Source organism: Mustela nigripes, chromosome 8, assembly GCF_022355385.1.
Source record: "Mustela nigripes isolate SB6536 chromosome 8, MUSNIG.SB6536, whole genome shotgun sequence".
Taxonomy (NCBI): Eukaryota; Metazoa; Chordata; class Mammalia; order Carnivora; family Mustelidae; genus Mustela; species Mustela nigripes.
The window spans coordinates 77666218-77685317 of NC_081564.1; the positions used below are offsets into that span (position 1 = coordinate 77666218).

The 19100-nt window shown below is 37.5% G+C and overlaps 2 protein-coding genes across 10 annotated transcripts in view; one reads left to right on the plus strand and one right to left on the minus strand.

Moving 5' to 3' along the window:
• PIGN (phosphatidylinositol glycan anchor biosynthesis class N) overlaps positions 1-320 on the minus strand; it is a 103054-nt gene extending 102734 nt beyond the window's left edge. For 3 of the 4 annotated variants that reach the window (XM_059409771.1, XM_059409767.1, XM_059409769.1), the window contains exon 1: positions 130-281. The gene's annotated coding sequence lies outside the window, so the exon portion shown is untranslated. The other variant, XM_059409770.1, reaches the window with a different exon arrangement.
• Positions 321-492: 172 nt separating this feature from the next.
• Positions 493-19100, plus strand: part of RELCH (RAB11 binding and LisH domain, coiled-coil and HEAT repeat containing) — a 106681-nt gene continuing 88073 nt past the window's right edge. For all 6 annotated transcript variants that reach the window (XM_059409775.1, XM_059409773.1, XM_059409774.1 and 3 more), the window contains exon 1: positions 493-1281. In XM_059409775.1, coding sequence (XP_059265758.1) covers positions 753-1281 — 529 coding nt within the window. In that variant the 5' untranslated portion in view covers positions 493-752. The remainder of the gene's footprint in view (positions 1282-19100) is intronic.

The window sequence follows — 19100 nt, forward strand, 5'->3', positions numbered from 1 at the left end:
GAAGACAGTACCACCCACCGGCTGCAAACAACAGGAACAAGTGAAGAGCGCCCGGGAAGCAGCGCGCCCGCGGGCGTGAGGCCAGTTTTGGTGCCACCGCACCTCTGCGCTCTGGTCCCCGGGCTTTACCTGGGGCTTTTCCGGCGTTATCTCGAGAAGGAGGCCTCCTCGGCGCAAAGGCAGAATCCAGCTCTCCCGCAGAGTTCCCCTTTGACCCCTGAAAGGAAAGGGGAGAGAACGTTCCTAAGCTACCGTCATAACTGCCTCTCAACTACGGAACGCCCCCCGAAACCTACCTGCCGGGAGCCTGCTCTCGCGATAATTCTAGAGCCAGCCGTCCGTAATTCCAGCCTCTCGCTCCACCTCCGGCCAATCAAACAGAAGTGGGGGCGGGGTTTTGCCTTTGAGCGGGGAGCGGGGCTTTCAATCTTCGCTCTCTGGGGTTGAGAACGGGCGGGGCTGAGACAGGGCTTAGGCGGGGAGAGGGGCAGGACTCGCACCCTTTCTCGCGAGACTGAGACCAGGAAGACGCCTGCAGAGCCCCGCTGCTGGTGCAGCAGTGGCTGAGGTAGCGGGTGCTACTGCATCCGGACCTTCTGCCTCCGAGCCTACTCTGGTCTCCGGGTGGGGAGGTGGGACGTGGCCAGGCCAGGATTGTGGAGGTGCGCAGCGCCCGCTGAGGCTTAGGGGGAATCCAGGCTGCGGCCTGTCAAAGCCAGTTAGGGAGGCGCCCACAGTCCTGACAGGATAAGATGGCGGCAATGGCGCCTGGAGGTAGTGGCAGTGGTGGCGGCGGTGTGAATCCATTCCTCAGCGATTCGGACGAGGACGACGACGAGGTAGCGGCGACCGAGGAGCGGCGGGCAGGACTTCGGCTGGGTTCCGGGAGCGGCCTAGATCCCGGCTCTGCGGACTCGCTATCGCCCCAAGATCCCGTGGCTTTAGGGAGCAGTGCGCGGCCAGGGCTCCCTGGGGAGGTGTCGGCGGCTGCGGTGGCATTGGGGGGCTGCGGGGAGACCCCTGCCCGACTGTCAATTGATGCGATCGCGGCTCAGCTGTTGCGCGATCAGTACTTGCTGACCGCCCTGGAGCTGCACACCGAGCTGTTAGAGAGCGGCCGCGAACTGCCTCGGCTGCGCGACTACTTCTCCAATCCAGGCAACTTCGAAAGGCAGAGTGGGACCCCGCCGGGGATGGGGGCGCCGGGGATCCCTGGAGCAGCCGGCGTCGGAGGCGGAGGAGGTCGGGAACCGAGTACGACGTCTGGCGGGGGACAGCTCAGTAAGTGAACGCAGCCTGTCACTCCCGCAGGATGGTCGGGATTGTCCGGGAGGAGGTGTTTCTGGGCGGGTAGTGAGTGTTAGGAACATTTTAGAGAGAGTTGGAGGGGGGTGGGAGTCTTCGCGGTGGAAGCACAAGGATCTGGCACCGATTGTTCTCTGTGCGCCGCCCACCTTTGGCTGGACTTCGACTTGCTCCCGGTTCCTCCGTTGGCTTCGGTATCAAAAAAATACCAGTTTCCAGTTCGCTGGCGTTAGGGACTGCCCAAGTCTCCGTTGCAACCTGGCTTATCGCTTTAATCATTTTTCTTTTTCCTGCCATCTCCTAAATCACCTCTACCAGGAAATAGTGTTCCTTAAATTGCTTGCAGTGATTCCTTGACTCAAAGTCAAGAGGGGGAAAAGAACAGGCAATGTTCTTTACGCACAGTCAGATCCCCCAGAGTCCCTTTACTTTGGAATGACTTTCTCACTCAAAAACTGGGTTTTCTGCTGCCCCAAATGTGTTGTGTTTAAATAGTCTTTTTAATTCCACTTCGACGCCTTAACTGCAAGAAGTTTCCAAAATGACAGAAAATACAAGGAGTAGGGTGGACAGGTTCTGCCTGTAGTCTATCTTGTGGTCCCACTACCTCGCAGTCTTTTTTTTCCTCCGCGTAAGTTGGGAATTTACTTTTTTACCGCGTTATAATCATGCTTAGCAGTACAGAGTAATTGCTTACCTCACCCATCATATATTTATAAGCGTTTCTTTGGGCTTGAAAACGTACTAATTAGGGATGTATTCTGGATTCCCAGATTCAGTTTTGGGAGGCATCTTGGATTTTCCCTTACTAATGCTATGAGAAGTTTTAATGCTCTCAGATGAGGCCAACTGGAATTTACTAACAAAGGTTACATGTACACTATTTAAATTGTATTCTAATTGATTATTTTGTCTTTGTACTTTTGAATGGTGTCAGAGACTTCTCTTGCCAAATCTAGATGTAATGCAAGTGCAAAGAGTACATTTTCTGTCCTGGTAAATCCTAGGCAGATTTCCCTCTTTGATACGGAATTTTCTCAGTAGGTGTAAGTTCCTTACTAGGTATGTAGGATAATCATTTCAGGAAGAGATTTTTCTCATTGCTGGGTGGCCTAAATGTCACCTTTGTAAATGCTTCCCACACTCCCCATGATTAGTTAGTTGCATCTTTCTCTCTCTTTTTCCCTTAGTTGCTTGTTTCATTGTGCTTTCATATGTAAACTATAGTCTTTAATTATTTTGTATTTTGATTTGTTGACAGTATCATTTTTCTCCATTAAATGGTCACTTCTTGAGGGATATCCTCATATTCCTCACACTTTGTGCAGCCCCTGGAGTATTGTTGAACATAATTGCATCTGCTATGGTTTTCTACCATGTTAATAAAATGAAATAGGTTATTTCTTACTTCATGATTTCATTCGATTTGAAATAATTTCTGTGCCTCCTTATTACAGTTTGATATCACTGTTCATACTGAAAATTTCTTATTAAAACTTTTGTATATAAAAATCGTTATGGAGCACCTAGGTGGGTCAATTGACTGGGGATCGATCAGATTCTTGGTTTAGGCTGGGGTGGTTATTGCTGGTGGTGAAGTCTGCGCTGCATATGGTTCCCTGCTCAGCGGGGAGTCTGCTTGGGATTCTCTCTCACTCTGTTCTCTCCCCTATATGTGTGTGTGTGTTCTCTCTTTCTCTCTGAAATAAATACATTTTAAAAAAAAAGAGAGAGAGAGATACTTAACATTTATAATTTAGACTCTATCGCTTCTCGGCCTTTTGGCTAAGATGAAGTATATAATTTAGACTCAAGTAGCATATTCAATGAACAAAAATGAGCAAAAGAGAAAAAAATAAGTTATCGGTAATCTTGCCAATGATATATGCCTGACCTATCTTTTTCATGCGTATATTTTAAAAAGTAAACATTGGACTAAACTTTCATATAGCTTTATATTGGTAGGCACTATAATTTTTATCATCAACTTTGATGTAAGATTGCATACATAAAATGCACCTGTTTCAAGATAAAGTTTGATGAGTTTTGAAAAACTTTATAGTGTTTTGCAGATATTTTTCCCAGTATGGTTTGCTGTGTTGTTTTCTACATTTTTGTTTGTTTGTTTTCTACATTTTTTCAAGTTCAGTTAATCAGTTTTTTTTCTTTAGTGATTCATGTTTTGTGTCCTACATAAAAATATTTGCCAATCCCAGTTTGCAGAAGTTTTCTTCTAGAAGTCTTAGGGTTTTAACTTTTAATTTAGTTTTGTGATAGCAAGACTGTATTTTAATTAAAGTTATAAAAAGAAGAAATATTTTTTAAATACTCTTTCTATAAATGTGCACACATAGCACAAACTTTAGTACAGCTTAAATACAAATGCATTGTATATTTCAAAATATTGGTGCCTGTGTCTTAATCCAGTTAGAAAATAGATAAATATTAATATAAGTCTGTAAGTCTGTGCTTAGTACCATGTCTTAAAGATTTTGACTAAGCCCCTGATTGCACAAATTATATTTTAGGAGTTCAGAGGATGTTTCTCTAGGATTGAGCTACTGCCTCCTTTTAAATGTCCCCTATATTCAAGTGTAGCATGTTGATTGCTACTAATTGGATTATGGTTTTATAATACTCAATAAGAGCGTCATAGTTCATTATAAACAGTGTTAAGATTGAGAGTACCAATTATCTAAAATATTAAATTATTTTTATTTCTTTTTGTATATATTTTGATTGATAATGTGTTTAATCTGAAACTTCATAATACTTAAAAAAATAATATATAACCAAAAGTAGTTTCTTTCTTTCACTGATGTCTAAAAACAATTTAATTTTGCAAGATTTACTGAATCATTTAAAAAAAAAAGAAAAAAAGCTTACTGAATTATTTACTGAAAGTCTGTTGACTTAGGTAAATAGTATGGTTGTGCTATTAAAATACTTTAAGAAGTCTTCATACTGTATTTAACTTTTATCCTTGGGTGGAAGAGTAATCCATATTTATAAAACACTCAAATGGTAAAAGAATTATAGCTTTATAAGTTTGGTAATTTCAGTAGAAGAATTTTTTTTATGATTTTATTTACTTATTTATTTATTTAGAGGGAGCACATGGGAGTGTGAGTAGGGTGGGGGAGGAGAGGCAGAGGGAGAGGGAGAGAGAGACTCTCAAGCAGACTCCAGGAGTTGAGCGTGGAGCCCAAATGTGGGGCTTGAGATCAAGACATAAGCCAAAATCAAGAGTTGGTCGGTCAACAGACTGAGCCACCCAGGTGCCCCATAGATTTGTATTAACTAAAAAATTTACTTCTAGCAAATGATCTAAGGAAGTTTCAGTGTTCGTTAAATTGTAGCATCTTTGTGAGATTTCTACTAGATCTATTTGGTGAACTAATTATATCTTTCTACACACACATTATATATATATATATTTCTTTTTTCCTCTGTATTTTTGCCAAATGGGCCAGAATAAATTTCCATTTAGTAATTATTTTGCTTTTCTGTTAGATTGCAAGATAAAAATTGAGGCAATGTCATTGATTAACATTGAACAGATTGTGCTTTCTCCGAGTAATGCTGGTTCCTCTTGAAGTCTTAGAGAACTAATTAAAATTGGACTGTAATTTCATAGATGAGCCCAGCTTTTTTTTTTTTTTTTTATAGTACAGACAGTAGGTGATCAAATGGGCAAAAGAACTAACTTAATAACTTTCAGTGATGGATTTCTTCTAATCTGTATTTACCATGTCTTCAAGTTTTTATATATAAGGTAGCTTGTTAGGAGGCAGTCATTTATGAATGGATGTGATAATTTCATTTGTGACCCTACAGCCTTCCTGAGTCATTTTCCTTCTTTTAAAAATTTTGTTTCATGATCCTACCTGTCTTTTCTCAGAACTCACAAAGTTTACACATCTCATTGTTCCCAGTGTTCTTTTTTCAGTATCACCAATGCTAACGTGTCAAGATTTACCATCTTCCAGCATTCCCATCTCTTCCACTTTACAAAGTGGTTCTGCCCTTATTGGATTGAATTTGAGTTTAGTGCTTCCTTTGGCTTCTGAGAAAGAAAACGTCAATAAAATATCTCTGATATTTTGGGGTTCACTGCTTTTAGCTGAATGAGACTTTCTACTATTTTCTGGATCCTGTACATTCCCAAATTTATCTGTTGCATAACTTGCCATTTTTCTTGCCTATATCTGTCTAGTACTTTCAACATTATTATTAATTCTGATAAAAATTTAATCAGATATTGTCACTGGCTAGCATAGTGACTTGAATGTAGTTGGTATTCAGTACTTTATGTTGATCAATATATTAAATTATGTAATCAGGATTGTAGGAATCCAAGTGATGTTTAGTGCAGGTCCTTGAGCTTATGTTCTTGGAGAAGAGACAAGACCAACACATGACAGAACTGTGTAATAGTCGTCTGTCACACAGATAGTAGTGTAAGCATTCAGATATAGAAGAATTACTGTTGATTGTGGTAATGAAATTGCCCTTCTGGAGAAAGTGAAATTTTGAATAGTCACTTTATTATTTGGCCCTATTTAGACACTTTGTCTTGTGTGAGGAAAAGGAAAAAGAAGTGAGTGTAAAGAAAAGATAATATTTATTTTATATTTTGCCATATTTAAAACATCTGGGAATGGTTTCCCATTATCTGGCTCTGTGCTAAATAAAGTGATTCCATATGGGTACTTGGAAAAATGAAGTGTGATGTTTCAAACCATTGTGGTATTTTTGCTGAGAGGAACCAAGATAAGACTATTAATCAAGGAAAACAGACCTTATTTCTGTCAAAAATTGAAATTATACTATTTGTCAGAAGGAAAGTTAGTGATCTTCAGAATATATGCTTATTTGCTTTTTAAAAAACTTCATTGAAAAAAAACTTGTCAATTTGTGTAATTTTCATTTTGTTTGGTATTTTTAGGTTAAAAAGGAAATTTGGTTAATTTAGTTAATTTTTTTTTTATGGCTTTTAACTGTGCCTCTCTCACCCATGATCTTATGATGAAAAACATTTGTCTTGGTCTAAAAATGTAATTTTATGTTTAAATTACAAATATCATTTGAGGGGTGCCTGGGTGGCACAGTCAAATAAGCGTGGGACTCGTGATTTCTGCTCAGGTCGTGATCCCAGTGTTCTGATCTCAGGGTCCTGAGACGGAGCACTGCATGGGACTCCCTGCTGAGCGTGGAGTCTGCTGAAGTTTCTCCTCCCTCTGCCCCTCTCTGCCTCAGCTCTCTCTCTCTCTATGAAATACATAAATCTATAATTAAAAAAACCACAAATATCAGTTGAGAAAAGTCTTATATGTTAATAGCCTATTGTTTTTACTGGCTTTGATCTATAAGTACTATGAGATTTGAGGATAAATTATGGTTTGTAAATTATTTATACTAGAAATATATTTATTAATATTTAAGTAAATAGTGTTTTGCTGTTTGTCCATATTTTGAACACAGTGCTCGCTTTGATTTTTGGGAATTTGCTTTAGTTTTATTTTTTTTAATGGTAAGTTATTTCTTCTTTTTTGTCTGGAATTTGTCTACCTTTTTGGTTACCTTATATTGAATATCATGTATTAATTAAATTTGCAAAAATTAACTGTAAAAAATCATTTTTTGCTTGCAAATTATATATCTTACAAATATAAGGATTAATGAAGAAAACTTTTATTTATTTATTCATTTGAGAGCAGATGGGTATATACAAGCAGCAGGAATGGGGCAGAGGGAGAGGGAGAGAGAGAATCTCAAGCAGGCTCCACACCCAACATGGAGCCCCACGGGGTCTCAGTCTTATGACCCTAAGATCATGAGGTGAGCCAAAATCAAGAGCCTGACACTTAACCTACTGAGCCATCCAGGAACCCCTATGCCAGCAGAGAGCCTGATGCAGGGCTCAATCCCAGGACCCTGGGATCATGACCTGCGCTGAAGGCAGAGGCTTTAACCCACTGGGCCACCCAGGTGCCCCTCCACTCTTGATTTTGACTCAAGTTATGATCTCAGAGATCGAGCCCCATGTTGGGTTTCTTCCTCAGCAGGGAGTCTGCTGGTTTCCTTCTCCCTCTGCTCCTCCCCTGCTCACTTGCATGCTTTCTCTCCCTTTTAAATAAATAAATGAATAAATCTTAAAAAAAAAAATGGAAAACAACCTAAATATGCAACAGTAAAGGATTAGTTAATTAAAACAGAATAGTCTATATGTGCTGATGTGGAATGATCACCAAGATATATTATAAATTGAATAATTTAGCATGCAGCCAGTATGTATGTTTCCGTTGATGTACAAAAAGGGAGAAATTTCCATATGCCTAGTGTAATTTAAAAGTTACATACAGAAGAGTCTAAACAATGATTGATGCCACTGAGGAGGATTGCTGATTGGGAGGTAAGCACATGGGCTTACCTTTCTTTTATGCCCTTTTCTGTTTTACCACAAATCATGTCTTTAGTGGCAGGACTCAGATTCTAGCCCAGATCACTAACTTCAAAGTCTGCATTCTTTCCGTTACACCACTGCTGCTGTTTTTTGTTTGTTTTTTTTTTTTTTAAAGATTTTATTTATTTATTTGACAGAAATCACAAGTAGATGGAGAGGCAGGCAGAGAGAGAGGAAGGGAAGCAGGCTCCCTGCTGAGCAGAGAGCCTGATGCGGGACTCGATCCCAAGACCCTGAGATCATGACCTGAGCCGAAGGCAGTGGCTTAACCCACTGAGCCACCCAGGTGCCCCACCACTGCTGCTGTTTTATGTCACCTTTAAAATAGCTCATCAAGGGACGCCTGGGTGGCTCATTTGGTTAAGCAGCTGCCTTTGGCTCAGGTCATGATTCCAGCATCCTGGGATCAAGTCCACATCTGGCTCCTTGCTCGGCAGGAAGCCTGCTTCTCCCTCTGCCTCTGCCTGCCATTCTGTCTGCCTGTGCTCGCTCTCTCTCCCTCTCTCTCTGATAAATAAATAAAATCTTAAAAAAAAAAAAAAAGCTCATCAAGAATTCTTAGGTCATGTTAGCGTATAATCCGCCATTCTCCTTAATGCAGAAGGCAGGTCAGGTAGGCTAAAACTAACAATTTAAAGAACCGTCAAAGTGACAAACTGTAGCACCACACTAAGACAGAGGTGAATGCTCTGCCTAAAGCTTCACTTAATTCAAGATGTCCTTGTTACACAGCACTTAACATAATCTGACTCAGGACATGCATGTCTTACATGTGATTGTAGGATATTTGGGCCATAGACCAGGATCAGCTGAGCCTCAAATTAGAGCCAGATGTAGTCACTAATTGTTCTTCTGAATGAAATAATCTTACAAGGCTGAATTTGTTTGTATTCTCTTTTTCCGCCTTGCAGTTTTGCTGCATGGTTACATCTGAGTTTCTGGTGTAGTCATGGAGCATGACTAACTAAAGCCTCAAGGAGGAGCCCACAGTTGGCAATCATGGGTGTAGCTTTCTTCCGGATTTTCCCACCCAGTATTTCAAAAATTCCCAGCAATCAGAAATGATGTTCATTTGTTTTGGCAACCAGTTGGTCCTGTTGTAGGTAGATAAGATTGCTCACTCAAAGTAGTGTCATCATATTTTCTGTGTTATTTCTGACCCTCTATCAGTTCTTTGCTAGTGTGCTGCCTTAATTAAGGCATTTAGCTCACATCTGGACATTCAGTTTTAACCTTATTAACTGGTTCATGTGCTTTTAATCTCTTCTTCCATTCTTGTTCTTATTTGATTTTAAAAGCTATTTATTCATGTCATTCCAGCTAAAACCTTTTAAAATTGCTTCCTCCTGTCTAAAGCAACTTTTTCCAACTCTTATTAGCAAAATCATATATTACATACAGAAAAAAAGAATTTTTAAACCTGTTTAGAAATTTTAACTTCTTGCCAGTTTTTGCATAGTATGATAAAAGTGACTATAAAATATTTTATCATGGATATGTATAATAAAGTTCTTTCTAAAATGTTGTTTCTTCTTGCCTTTTCAGCCATGTTGTCCATACACAAAACTTTTAGTATACTTACACTGTTTACTCAATGTCCCTTAAACATGCTTTATATTTTTGTGACTTCATACCTTTTTCCTTCTCTGAGAATGCTTATTCCCTGTTGTTCCCCACCCCCCACATTTTATGTATCCTTAAAGGAAGGTCCAGTTTATGTTCCTTCCTCTCCCTGAAGTTTCTCCAGCCCATAGTGAGCTCTGAATCCTCTAACTTGTGGCATTTTTAAAAATCTGTTCCACTTATGGAAATTAATTATATAGAGACTTGTGAATTTACATGTCTTTCTAATGACCTTTTTTTCCCCTAATGCACAGTGCCTAACATTGTGCCTGCAAAAAAGCTTTGAGTAAATGTTGAAGCTGTGTTAAAGAAATGATCTGTAGGTAGGTAGTCATTTCCTGTAAATATATGAGTTTAGAATATTCCTTGTGAAAATTAGCCTTTTCCTCTATAGCCTATTCCCTCAACTCTGTCTGAGCAAAGCTGAGTCAAGTCTGCTCTTTCTGAAGCCATTCACAGTATCAAGCCTAACTTACTTGGAATCTAGGAGATCTGAACCTACATACTCTTAGGTATTATTGAAGAAACTTAATGGTTTAGAGCTCAGGCCTCCAAATCAGAGAGCTCAACTTTGCATTTCTACTCTGCTACTTTCTAATTGCAGCACTCTACATACTCTGTTTCTTCTCCTGTAGAAAGCAGATGGCAGGACACCTGGGGGACTCAGTCATTTGAGTGTAGGACTCTTGATTTCTGCTCCAGTCATGATCTCAGGGTCCTGGGATCAAGCCCTGGGTTGGGCTCTGTGCTCAGCAGGGAGTCTGCCTGAGGATTCCCAACCACACAACCCCCCTGCTGCCCTGTGCTGCCCCCGTGCCCACATGTATGTGTTCATGCTCTCTCTCTCAAATAATCTTTAAAAAAGCAGATGCCAGTGACTCCTCTCCTCTTGCAGGGGTTGTTATGAGGTTAAATAAAGTTATCCATAGAAAGTGTCTGGCACAGAGTAAGTATTCTAGACATGTTAAAAATACAATTATTGATAATGGTTTTTAATAATCCTTCTCTTTGCCTGACAGTTCTTATGGTAAAATCATCCCATGCTGTAGAAATTTTAGCTTAAGTAAATTGTTTGTTATAAAATTTCAGCATTTAAATCTCTTCCTAATTTTCAGTCTTTTGGAAGTCTAGTTCATTGTGGAATCTTCTGACAAAGAGGAGAGAACAGCAGACTGCAAGCTGAGAGACTGGATTTCTACTCCTGGCTTACTCTCAGATTCGTTTATTTAAACCTTTAACATACAATGGTCTAATTGTATCGTTGTTATCTGTGTACATGACTTAATTCCAGTGGTTTATAAGCTTATTTAAGGCAAGGACCAAATCTTACCGGATTTTATATTTCCCACTAAGGGTTAGTAAATACTGAATGAATACATAACTCTGTATTCTTACCTGTAAAAATGAGGGGATTGGACTATCTCTGTGATTCCTTCTTGCTCTCAAATATTTTCAACATGGGAGTCAGTGAAGTGAACCCCAGCACTGGAGGAGAATTGAGCATCAGAAATTTTAAGTCTTACCTTTGACAAATCTCTAAGGTCCATAATTAATTTAAGCAGATAGTATATTAAAATGTTTTTACATGGTCTCAGGTTTAAAGATAATTACTTTTAAGGGAAATATATTATCTTTATTTTATTGAATTTCTATAATATACATTTCTTTGTTATATATTATGACATAGATTTATTTAGGCATGGTTCAGTAAATCACCTTTACTGAAAGAATTGAAATAAAAAGCTAATTGTTTGGTAATACTTTACTCCCTATCCTTTCATTAGGAATTGGGTGCTTTCATTACTTTTTACTTATTAAATGCTCATATTATAAAAAGTATTACATGTCTTTGAGGGTAGAATGCCAAAATGCAAAGAAGAGTATGTAATGAAAATTTTAATTCTACTCATCTGAGTCAATTACTATTAATAACTTATTCTGTGTGTTTACAAAAATAATAAGCATACACAACACACCTACATGGACTTTTGTATCACATCCTTTAAAATTATCCTTTAATACCTTATACCTTCCTGTCAGTAACCTGGTACATAGTAGTTGATCAGTAAATGTTTAATTGAATTAACCAGTACTCTTTACCAATCAGCAGCTGTTCAATTACATTTAGATTTTAAAGTACTATATAATTTCCATAAAAAATACTTTTTCAGGGTGCCTGGGTGGCTCAGTGGGTTAAAGCCTCTGCCTTCAGCTCAGGTCATGATTTCAGGGTCTTGGGATCAAGCCCCATACTGGGCTCTTTCCTCAGCAGGGGGCCTGCTTCCCCCACCTCTCTCTGTGCCTGCTTCTCTGCCTACTTGTGATCTCTCTCTCTGTCAAATGAATAAATAAAATCTTTTAAAAAAATACTTTTTCAAGGATCTGAAACTAATTTTTTGAACTATTGTAAAAGTACATCCTGCATCAGTGCTAAAATATTTAATATAAATATAAGTGAGACTTTTGTATGTGATTTATAAAATTAATATGCATGCTTTAAAGTCACACTGTGTATAATGATTTAGTTCTCGGACCTAAGTTAAAACCTACATACAGGTTTTACCAGTTTGCCTGCTCTGATGAAACTTACGGGCCATTCAGTTTCTTAAGTTATAAAATGAATTATTAAGAAGTTACACAATCCGGGACGCCTGGGTGGCTCAGTTGGTTAAGCGGCTGCCTTTGGCTCAGGTCACGATCCCAGCGTCCTGGGATCGAGTCCCACATCGGGCTCCTTGCTTGGCAGGGAGCCTGCTTCTCCCTCTGCCTCTGCCTGCCACTCTGTCTGCCTGTGCTTGCTCTCGCTTCTCTCTCTATGACAAATAAATAAAATAAAATCTTTAAAAAAAAAAAAGAAGAAGTTACACAATCCTAGAATTTGAAGAAATGCTTTGTGGTATACTTTATATTAGAATATGGTACCTTCTTTCTAAATAAAAGGAGTAGTTTTCAAGCTCTCTCTTTTAGAGTACTTAGAAAGGTACTTAACCTGTAAAGAATTGTGGCTGGATCTACAGAAGCATATTTCTCTTAGGACTATAGGATTAATTACCTGTTACTAGTCTGAAAATCCAAAGTACATTGTATTTACAAAATCTATTATAGTTTAGTTCAGTCAGAATTGAATTTACTGTCTTTATTAGTAGTTTTTTTCTTTTTTTGACATGGTAGAATAAATTTTAATGAATTAGGAAATTTTTACTTTTGTGACATCATAGTTATTATTTAGAAAGGTGTCATCTGTTCTTATTTGGAAAATATGAAGCTGTTGGCTTGGACCAAAATATTTTTCAATGGCCATAGTAATACCAAATTGAAAATTAAACTAGGTGTTTGTTTTCCCCAAGGACTCTCCCATTGTTAGATAACTTTGAAACTTTCAGAGAAATAATAACAGTATAATGGAGGAATAATGTATGATGGTTAAACAGCCCTAATCTAGACCTATATGTATAATTAAACATGAATAGGAGGAGAAAGAAAAAAACTGGAAAACTAACAGTAGATGAATACTTAACATAATAAAAAATATTTATCTGAAATCAACAATCAACATCATCCTTAATATTCATGAAATCAGAAGTAAGACAGTGAGGACTGATGTCACAATATCAGAATATTGGTTGATAAAAGTTGATCCTGTTGGTTGTACATGTTTTAATACACACGTTGGAGACATCAGAATGAGGAGCTAAGACATGCGACTAAGAATAGAGGATGTAGTTCTTGCAAGTTGAGTTTCTGGTTAGGGCAGTAATGGCCAGATAAACTAATATATCAGGAAAATCTAGATGTTAGCTATAAGGTCAAAGAATATGAATTTAAAATTCACACACTTATTTTTCAAAGAGTGTTCAAGTTCACCAGCAATCAGAGATGCATAAGTAAGCAAGATACAGTTTGACAGTGTGTTAAAATTGGTGAGATTAAAAATAATACTAAGTATTGGCATTATAAACTGCTGGAACTTAGACTGTTATAAACTGGAACTTAGATTGTTATATGTACTTATTTTGGGAAGCCTTTTAAGCAATATGTATCAATAACCTTAATGATCTGGCAAATTCTCACCACATAAGCCTCAATTTCAAACAGTAGAGGGAAAACATTTAAACATTTTTGTGTGTGTCATTTAAGACGAAAATAGTAGTTACTTCCAGTATTACAGCTTTAATTATTAAAATCTAGGAGTCAGTGGATCCTATCAATGTTTAACTTAACAAGTTTTATTTTTTCCCACATTTTGAAAATTTCAAACTTAAAGAAAAGTTGAGAGAATTTTAATACCATATACCCACCACGAGATTACACAGTTCACCTTCTACTCTACTTGCTTTGGCTCATATCTAGATATTTGTCCAATCCTCTATTCATCTAAAAATCCATCCTATCTTTATGCATTTCAAACTAAGCTGCAGATACCTTTTAAAATCTTTAGTATGCATGTCATTACTAAGAGCTCAATATTTAGAATCTTTTTTTTTTTTTCAGGTAAAATTTAAAGACAATAAGATATGTAAGTTTTAAGTGTCCCATTTGATGAGTTTCGACAAAAGAATGCACCTGTGATAACCCAAACTCCTATTAATACATATCTCTCCCAAAAGTTCCATCATGCTCTTTCCCTGTTAGCCCTGCACTCCAGGAACCAGTATTGTGATTTTTTTCCTGCTATAAAATACTATTGTGTGGTCTAAAACACCACTTAAGTGAACTTATACAGTATGTACTTTTGTGTAAGGCTTCTTTAATTCAGCATTGAGATTCATTCATGTTGTATATATCATAGTGTTGGTTTTTTAAAAATTGCTGAGTAATGTTCCTGAGTTCAGCCTATTTTTAATGTGAACTTTCTTTTTTAAGTAATCTCTCCGCCCAGTGTGGGGTCAAACTCAAGAACCCGAGATCAAAAGTTTGCATAATCTACCAACTGAGCCAGCCCCTTTAATATGAACTTTGATACTTTGGTGGTTCCTATTGTTTTTGATATTTCTTGGCTTGTGCTTAAAAGAGATTATGCTATAATGAGGCATACTGTATTAATTTGTTTTTTGCCATTTTTGCTTATGCTGTCTTAAAACGTAATAGCAAATTATTATTTATCAGATACAATTAAATCGCAAGAAAATTAAATGCTTCCCTGAATAGAAACACAATGTTCTTTTTTTTTTTTTTAATTGAGAGAGAGAACACAAGCAGGAGGAGAGGGAGAAGCAGGCTCCCTGCAATTTCAGGGAGCAGGGCTCAATTTCAGGACCCTGGGATCGTGAATTGAGCCGAACAAAGGCAGATGCTCAACCCACTGAGCCGCCCAGATGCCCCAAAACTCAAGTGTTCTAAGAAAAGCATTATATATAGAATTTCACTTAGTTTACCTTAACAGGAATTTAAAGATAAGGTAGATTGATAATGACATGGTTTTATTTGAAGTCAGTCATTTCAGTTATTGACATGTACTAATTGTTTTAAAGATGGTGGGGGGCACCTAGCTGGCTCAGTTGAAAGAGCATGCGACTCTTAATCTCAGGGTCATGAGTTCGAGTCCCATGTTAGGTATAGAGATGACTTAAATAAATAAATAAACTTACCAAAAAAAAAAAGGAAGACAGGGAGCCCTACATGAGGTCCAAATCTGTGTTTCTGTAATTTGCATTCATTTGTCTTGATTCTGCTTTCTGAACAGAGATCATCTATTTCCTTAGATCAATATATAGTTAAGTACTTTATAAAGTAATATTTTAATAACAAAAACCCTTGACCTAGCCTCTAATTTGTCTTTTTTTTTTTTTTTTGCATTAGCTAGTTAGGTCATCCATAATAAGTATCCGCTTTGATTTCTTTGCCCAAGTGAGAATATTAACATTGAGCTTTCTGTTTAGGGACCCTTAAAAATCTGGTGTAAGCTAAGGATTCTCCCTATCACCACAGTGCACTTAAAACACAGAACCTGTGAAACTCTATTCACCTTTTGTATCATTACAAATTCAGTAAATGAAGTCTTCAGGAATAATTTTGTTTTCTCTCTTTTACTAAACCCACATCCACTGTATTAACTGGACATGTAGTTCTACATTAAAAGCATGACCTGAATCTGACTTCCACTCACACTTCGACTGCCGCTATTCTAGTTTAAATCTTACTGTCTCTTACCCACGTGACCTCTTTTATAATTTAAGTTTTTACTTACATTCCAGTTAACATACAGTGTAATATTAGTTTCAGGTGTACAGTAGAGTGATTCATCACTTCCAGACAACTCCTGGTGCTCCTCAGGACCAGTACCCTCTTTAATCCCCATCCCCTGTTTAACCCCCTCTCCTACCTCCCATCTAGTAACCGTCAGTTTGTTCTCTAGAGCCGGAAGTCTGTACTTGGCTTTGTCTCTCCCTCACTTTTTTTTTTTTTCTGCTTTTGCTCCTTTGTTTTGTTTTTTAAATTCCACATCTGAGTGAAATCATAGGGTATTTGTCTTTCTCAGACTGATGTATTTCACTTAGCATAATACTATCTAACTTAATTGGTTTCTCCACCGACCACTTTCCTTATAGCATATATAAGCATGTATAGGCCAAAATGATTTTGATTAAAAATTGGTTAAGTGATTAAAAATTGGGTGCTTTGTTGTTTCCCTTTGTACTTGAAATAGAATTCAAACTGTTCACAGTGGTTTTCCGATTATTTACACTAGCCTCTGTTGTTACTGCCCAGGGTCTGCCTGAAACTCTCACCCATTCTCATCTCTTTAGAAAAGGGCTTTGTCTGAGTACACAGTACTGTACCCCAACCTACCTACTACTCAGGCCTTGTCCTTTTTTTTTTTTTTTTTTTTAAGATTTATTTATTTATTTGAGAGAGAGAGAGACAGAGAAAGCACAAGCAGGGGGAAGGACAGAGGGAGAATCAGACCCCACGCAGAGCAGGGAGCCTGACGGGGGCTCTCAATCCCAGGACCCTGAGATCATGACCTGAGCTAAAGGCAGATGCTTAAGTGACTGAGCCACCCAGGCACCCCTGGCTTTGTCTCGTTTTATTTTCTTTATGCCATTTTGATCATCTGAATTAATTAATTTTCTTTTTTTAACTTACGTACTGTTCTCTTCCCCACTGTAGAATGTTTTCTAAGAACAGGGACCTTACCAGTCTTGCTGACACTGAATGCCCTGCACTTAAGAGGGTGGCTGACAAATTGTAATGGGATATGAAGTATTTTTCAAGTATTAAGTGCAGTTCAGTAAGTCTTGCCCTAAGTTGAATACTTGAGTTTCTATTTCTTTTGTTTCCTATATAGTAAAACAGCAATATTTTTTATAATAATGACACCAACACTTGCAAAATTCTACAATGTCTTCTGAGTAAGAATGCTAGGCAGTTGTGTACTATCTCAGAAAGAGTAGAAAGCTTAGTCAGTTTTTACTGAGGAACCACCTTCCTTGGAAAGCTGAGTGTTCAACTGTAACCAGTTCTGCATGTTTAAATTTAATATAGTTGAGATGTTTTTCTATAGACTAGTTTTCCCTTCTCTACTGTTTTGCTTTTCTGCAGGGTATCTTTTGGCATACTGTTTCTTTATCAGTTTTTTCACTGCTGTGTACCCCAAATCTACAACAGTACCTGGTACAGATTAGGTGCTCCATAAATGTTTAGTAAATGATGAAGTGATAAAAACCCTTTAAAAACATGAACGCCACCCTTGGCTTGGGGATCATATAAAAACAGGACTCAGGCCACATTGGACTCGGGCTTTAGCTGGCCAGCTCCTGTTCTAATGCATTATTTCCCTTAACAAATGAAAAATTTTAATTACAAAAAATAGGGAAAGCAGTTTAACATTTTTCACAATGTGTTCTGAGTAACATTATTTCCTTGTGATAATAAATAGATATTACTCAAAAAAGGAATGTGGTGGACAAATGATTTTGGGAAAAGTTACCTTATTTTGCTTTAACTCAGGACTTCTATGGATCTTTGTTATATTGATGGGCACTATAAAACCTGAGCTATCACACACCCACACAACTGTGTTTTTTTTCTTTCTTTTCTTAAAATTCTTCTTAGGAACATCTTAAGGCATAAGGACCTCTGTGAAAATTATTTAGGGAACTGCTTAAGTTTATCTTGCCTTCATTTTGGAAGGATATTTTTGTTGAATACAGAATTTGAATTACATTTTTTCTCATTGCACTGCAAAGCTGTTGCACCTTTTTTAAAGTATTAATTTTACTTAGAATTTAAGTATCTTAAAATTCACCCATTTAGAGTGTATTGTTCAACTGTTTTTAGTATATTTATCAAATTGTGCAACTATCACCTAATCTAATTTTAGATCATCTCCATTGACCCAAAAAGAAATTTCTCATCCATTATCACACATTCTATTCGCCCTCACCCTCCAGCCATAGGAAATTATTTAATCTACTGTTGCCATAGATTTGCCTATTTTGTACATTTCTTACATATAATATGTGGCTCTTTTGTGACTGACTTCTTTAACTTAGCATATATTCAAGCTTCATCATGTTTTAACATGTATCAGTATTTCAGTCCTTTATATTGGGAAATAATATTCAATTGTATGGACGTATATACTACGTTTTATTTCTCCGTTCATCCATTAACAGGCATTTTGTTGTTTCTTCTCTTTTGCCATTGTGTATAATGCTGCTATAAATGATCATGTACAAGATTTTGTGTGAACATATGTTTTCATTTGTTTTGGATGGAAGAGGAATTGCTTGGGTCATATGATAACTCAAATGTTTAGCCTTCTAAAGAATTTCCAATTGTTTTCCAAAGTAGCTGTACCATTTTACATTCCCACCAGCAATATACAAAGGTTCCAATTTCTGTGCATCTTGGCCAACACTTGAAAGTAGATGTAATTCATAAAAATAGGTATAATACCCCAAATTCACCATTTTAAAGTATATAGTTAAGTAGTTTTAGTGTATATTTACAAAATTGTGCAATCATTATCATTCTGTATTCCAGGACATTTTCATCACCCTGAAAGAAATCCTGTACCCATTAGTAGTCATTTGCTCACTCTTTGTCAACAGCACCTGGCAAACCACTAATCTATTTTGTGTTTTATGGGTTTGCCTATTCTAGAATTTTTATATGAGTGAAATCATACAATATATGACCTTATGGGTCTGACTTCTTTCACTTAGGATGTTTTCAGGATTTCTATATGTGGTTGCATGTGTGACTAATACTCCATTCTGTGGTTATACCACATTTTATTTTTTCATTCATTAGTTGATGGACATTTGATTCCTTTGTGTTTTATTGCCATTGTGAATAATGTTGTGAATGAACATCCATGAACAAGTTTTTGTATGAATATAGGTTTCCAGTCTCTTGGGTATATACCAAGGGTATATACTATATTGGAATTCTATGTTTAACTTGTGAGAAACTGCCAAACTTTTCTTAAGGACTTGAGCCATTTTACATTCCAGCCAGGAAAATATATAGGTTCTGCTTTTTCCACATCCTCTGAAACAGTTGTTATATCTGTCTTTTTGATTATAGCCATCTAGTGGGTTTAAAGTGGTAACTTATTGTGGTTTGGTTTTCGTTTCCCCTATGACTAATGATGTTGAGTATCCATCATTGTACTCATTAGCCATTTATGTATCGTCTTGGGAAAAATGGCTGTTTAAATCTTCTGCCCATTTTGAAGTTGTGCTCTTTTTTTATTAAG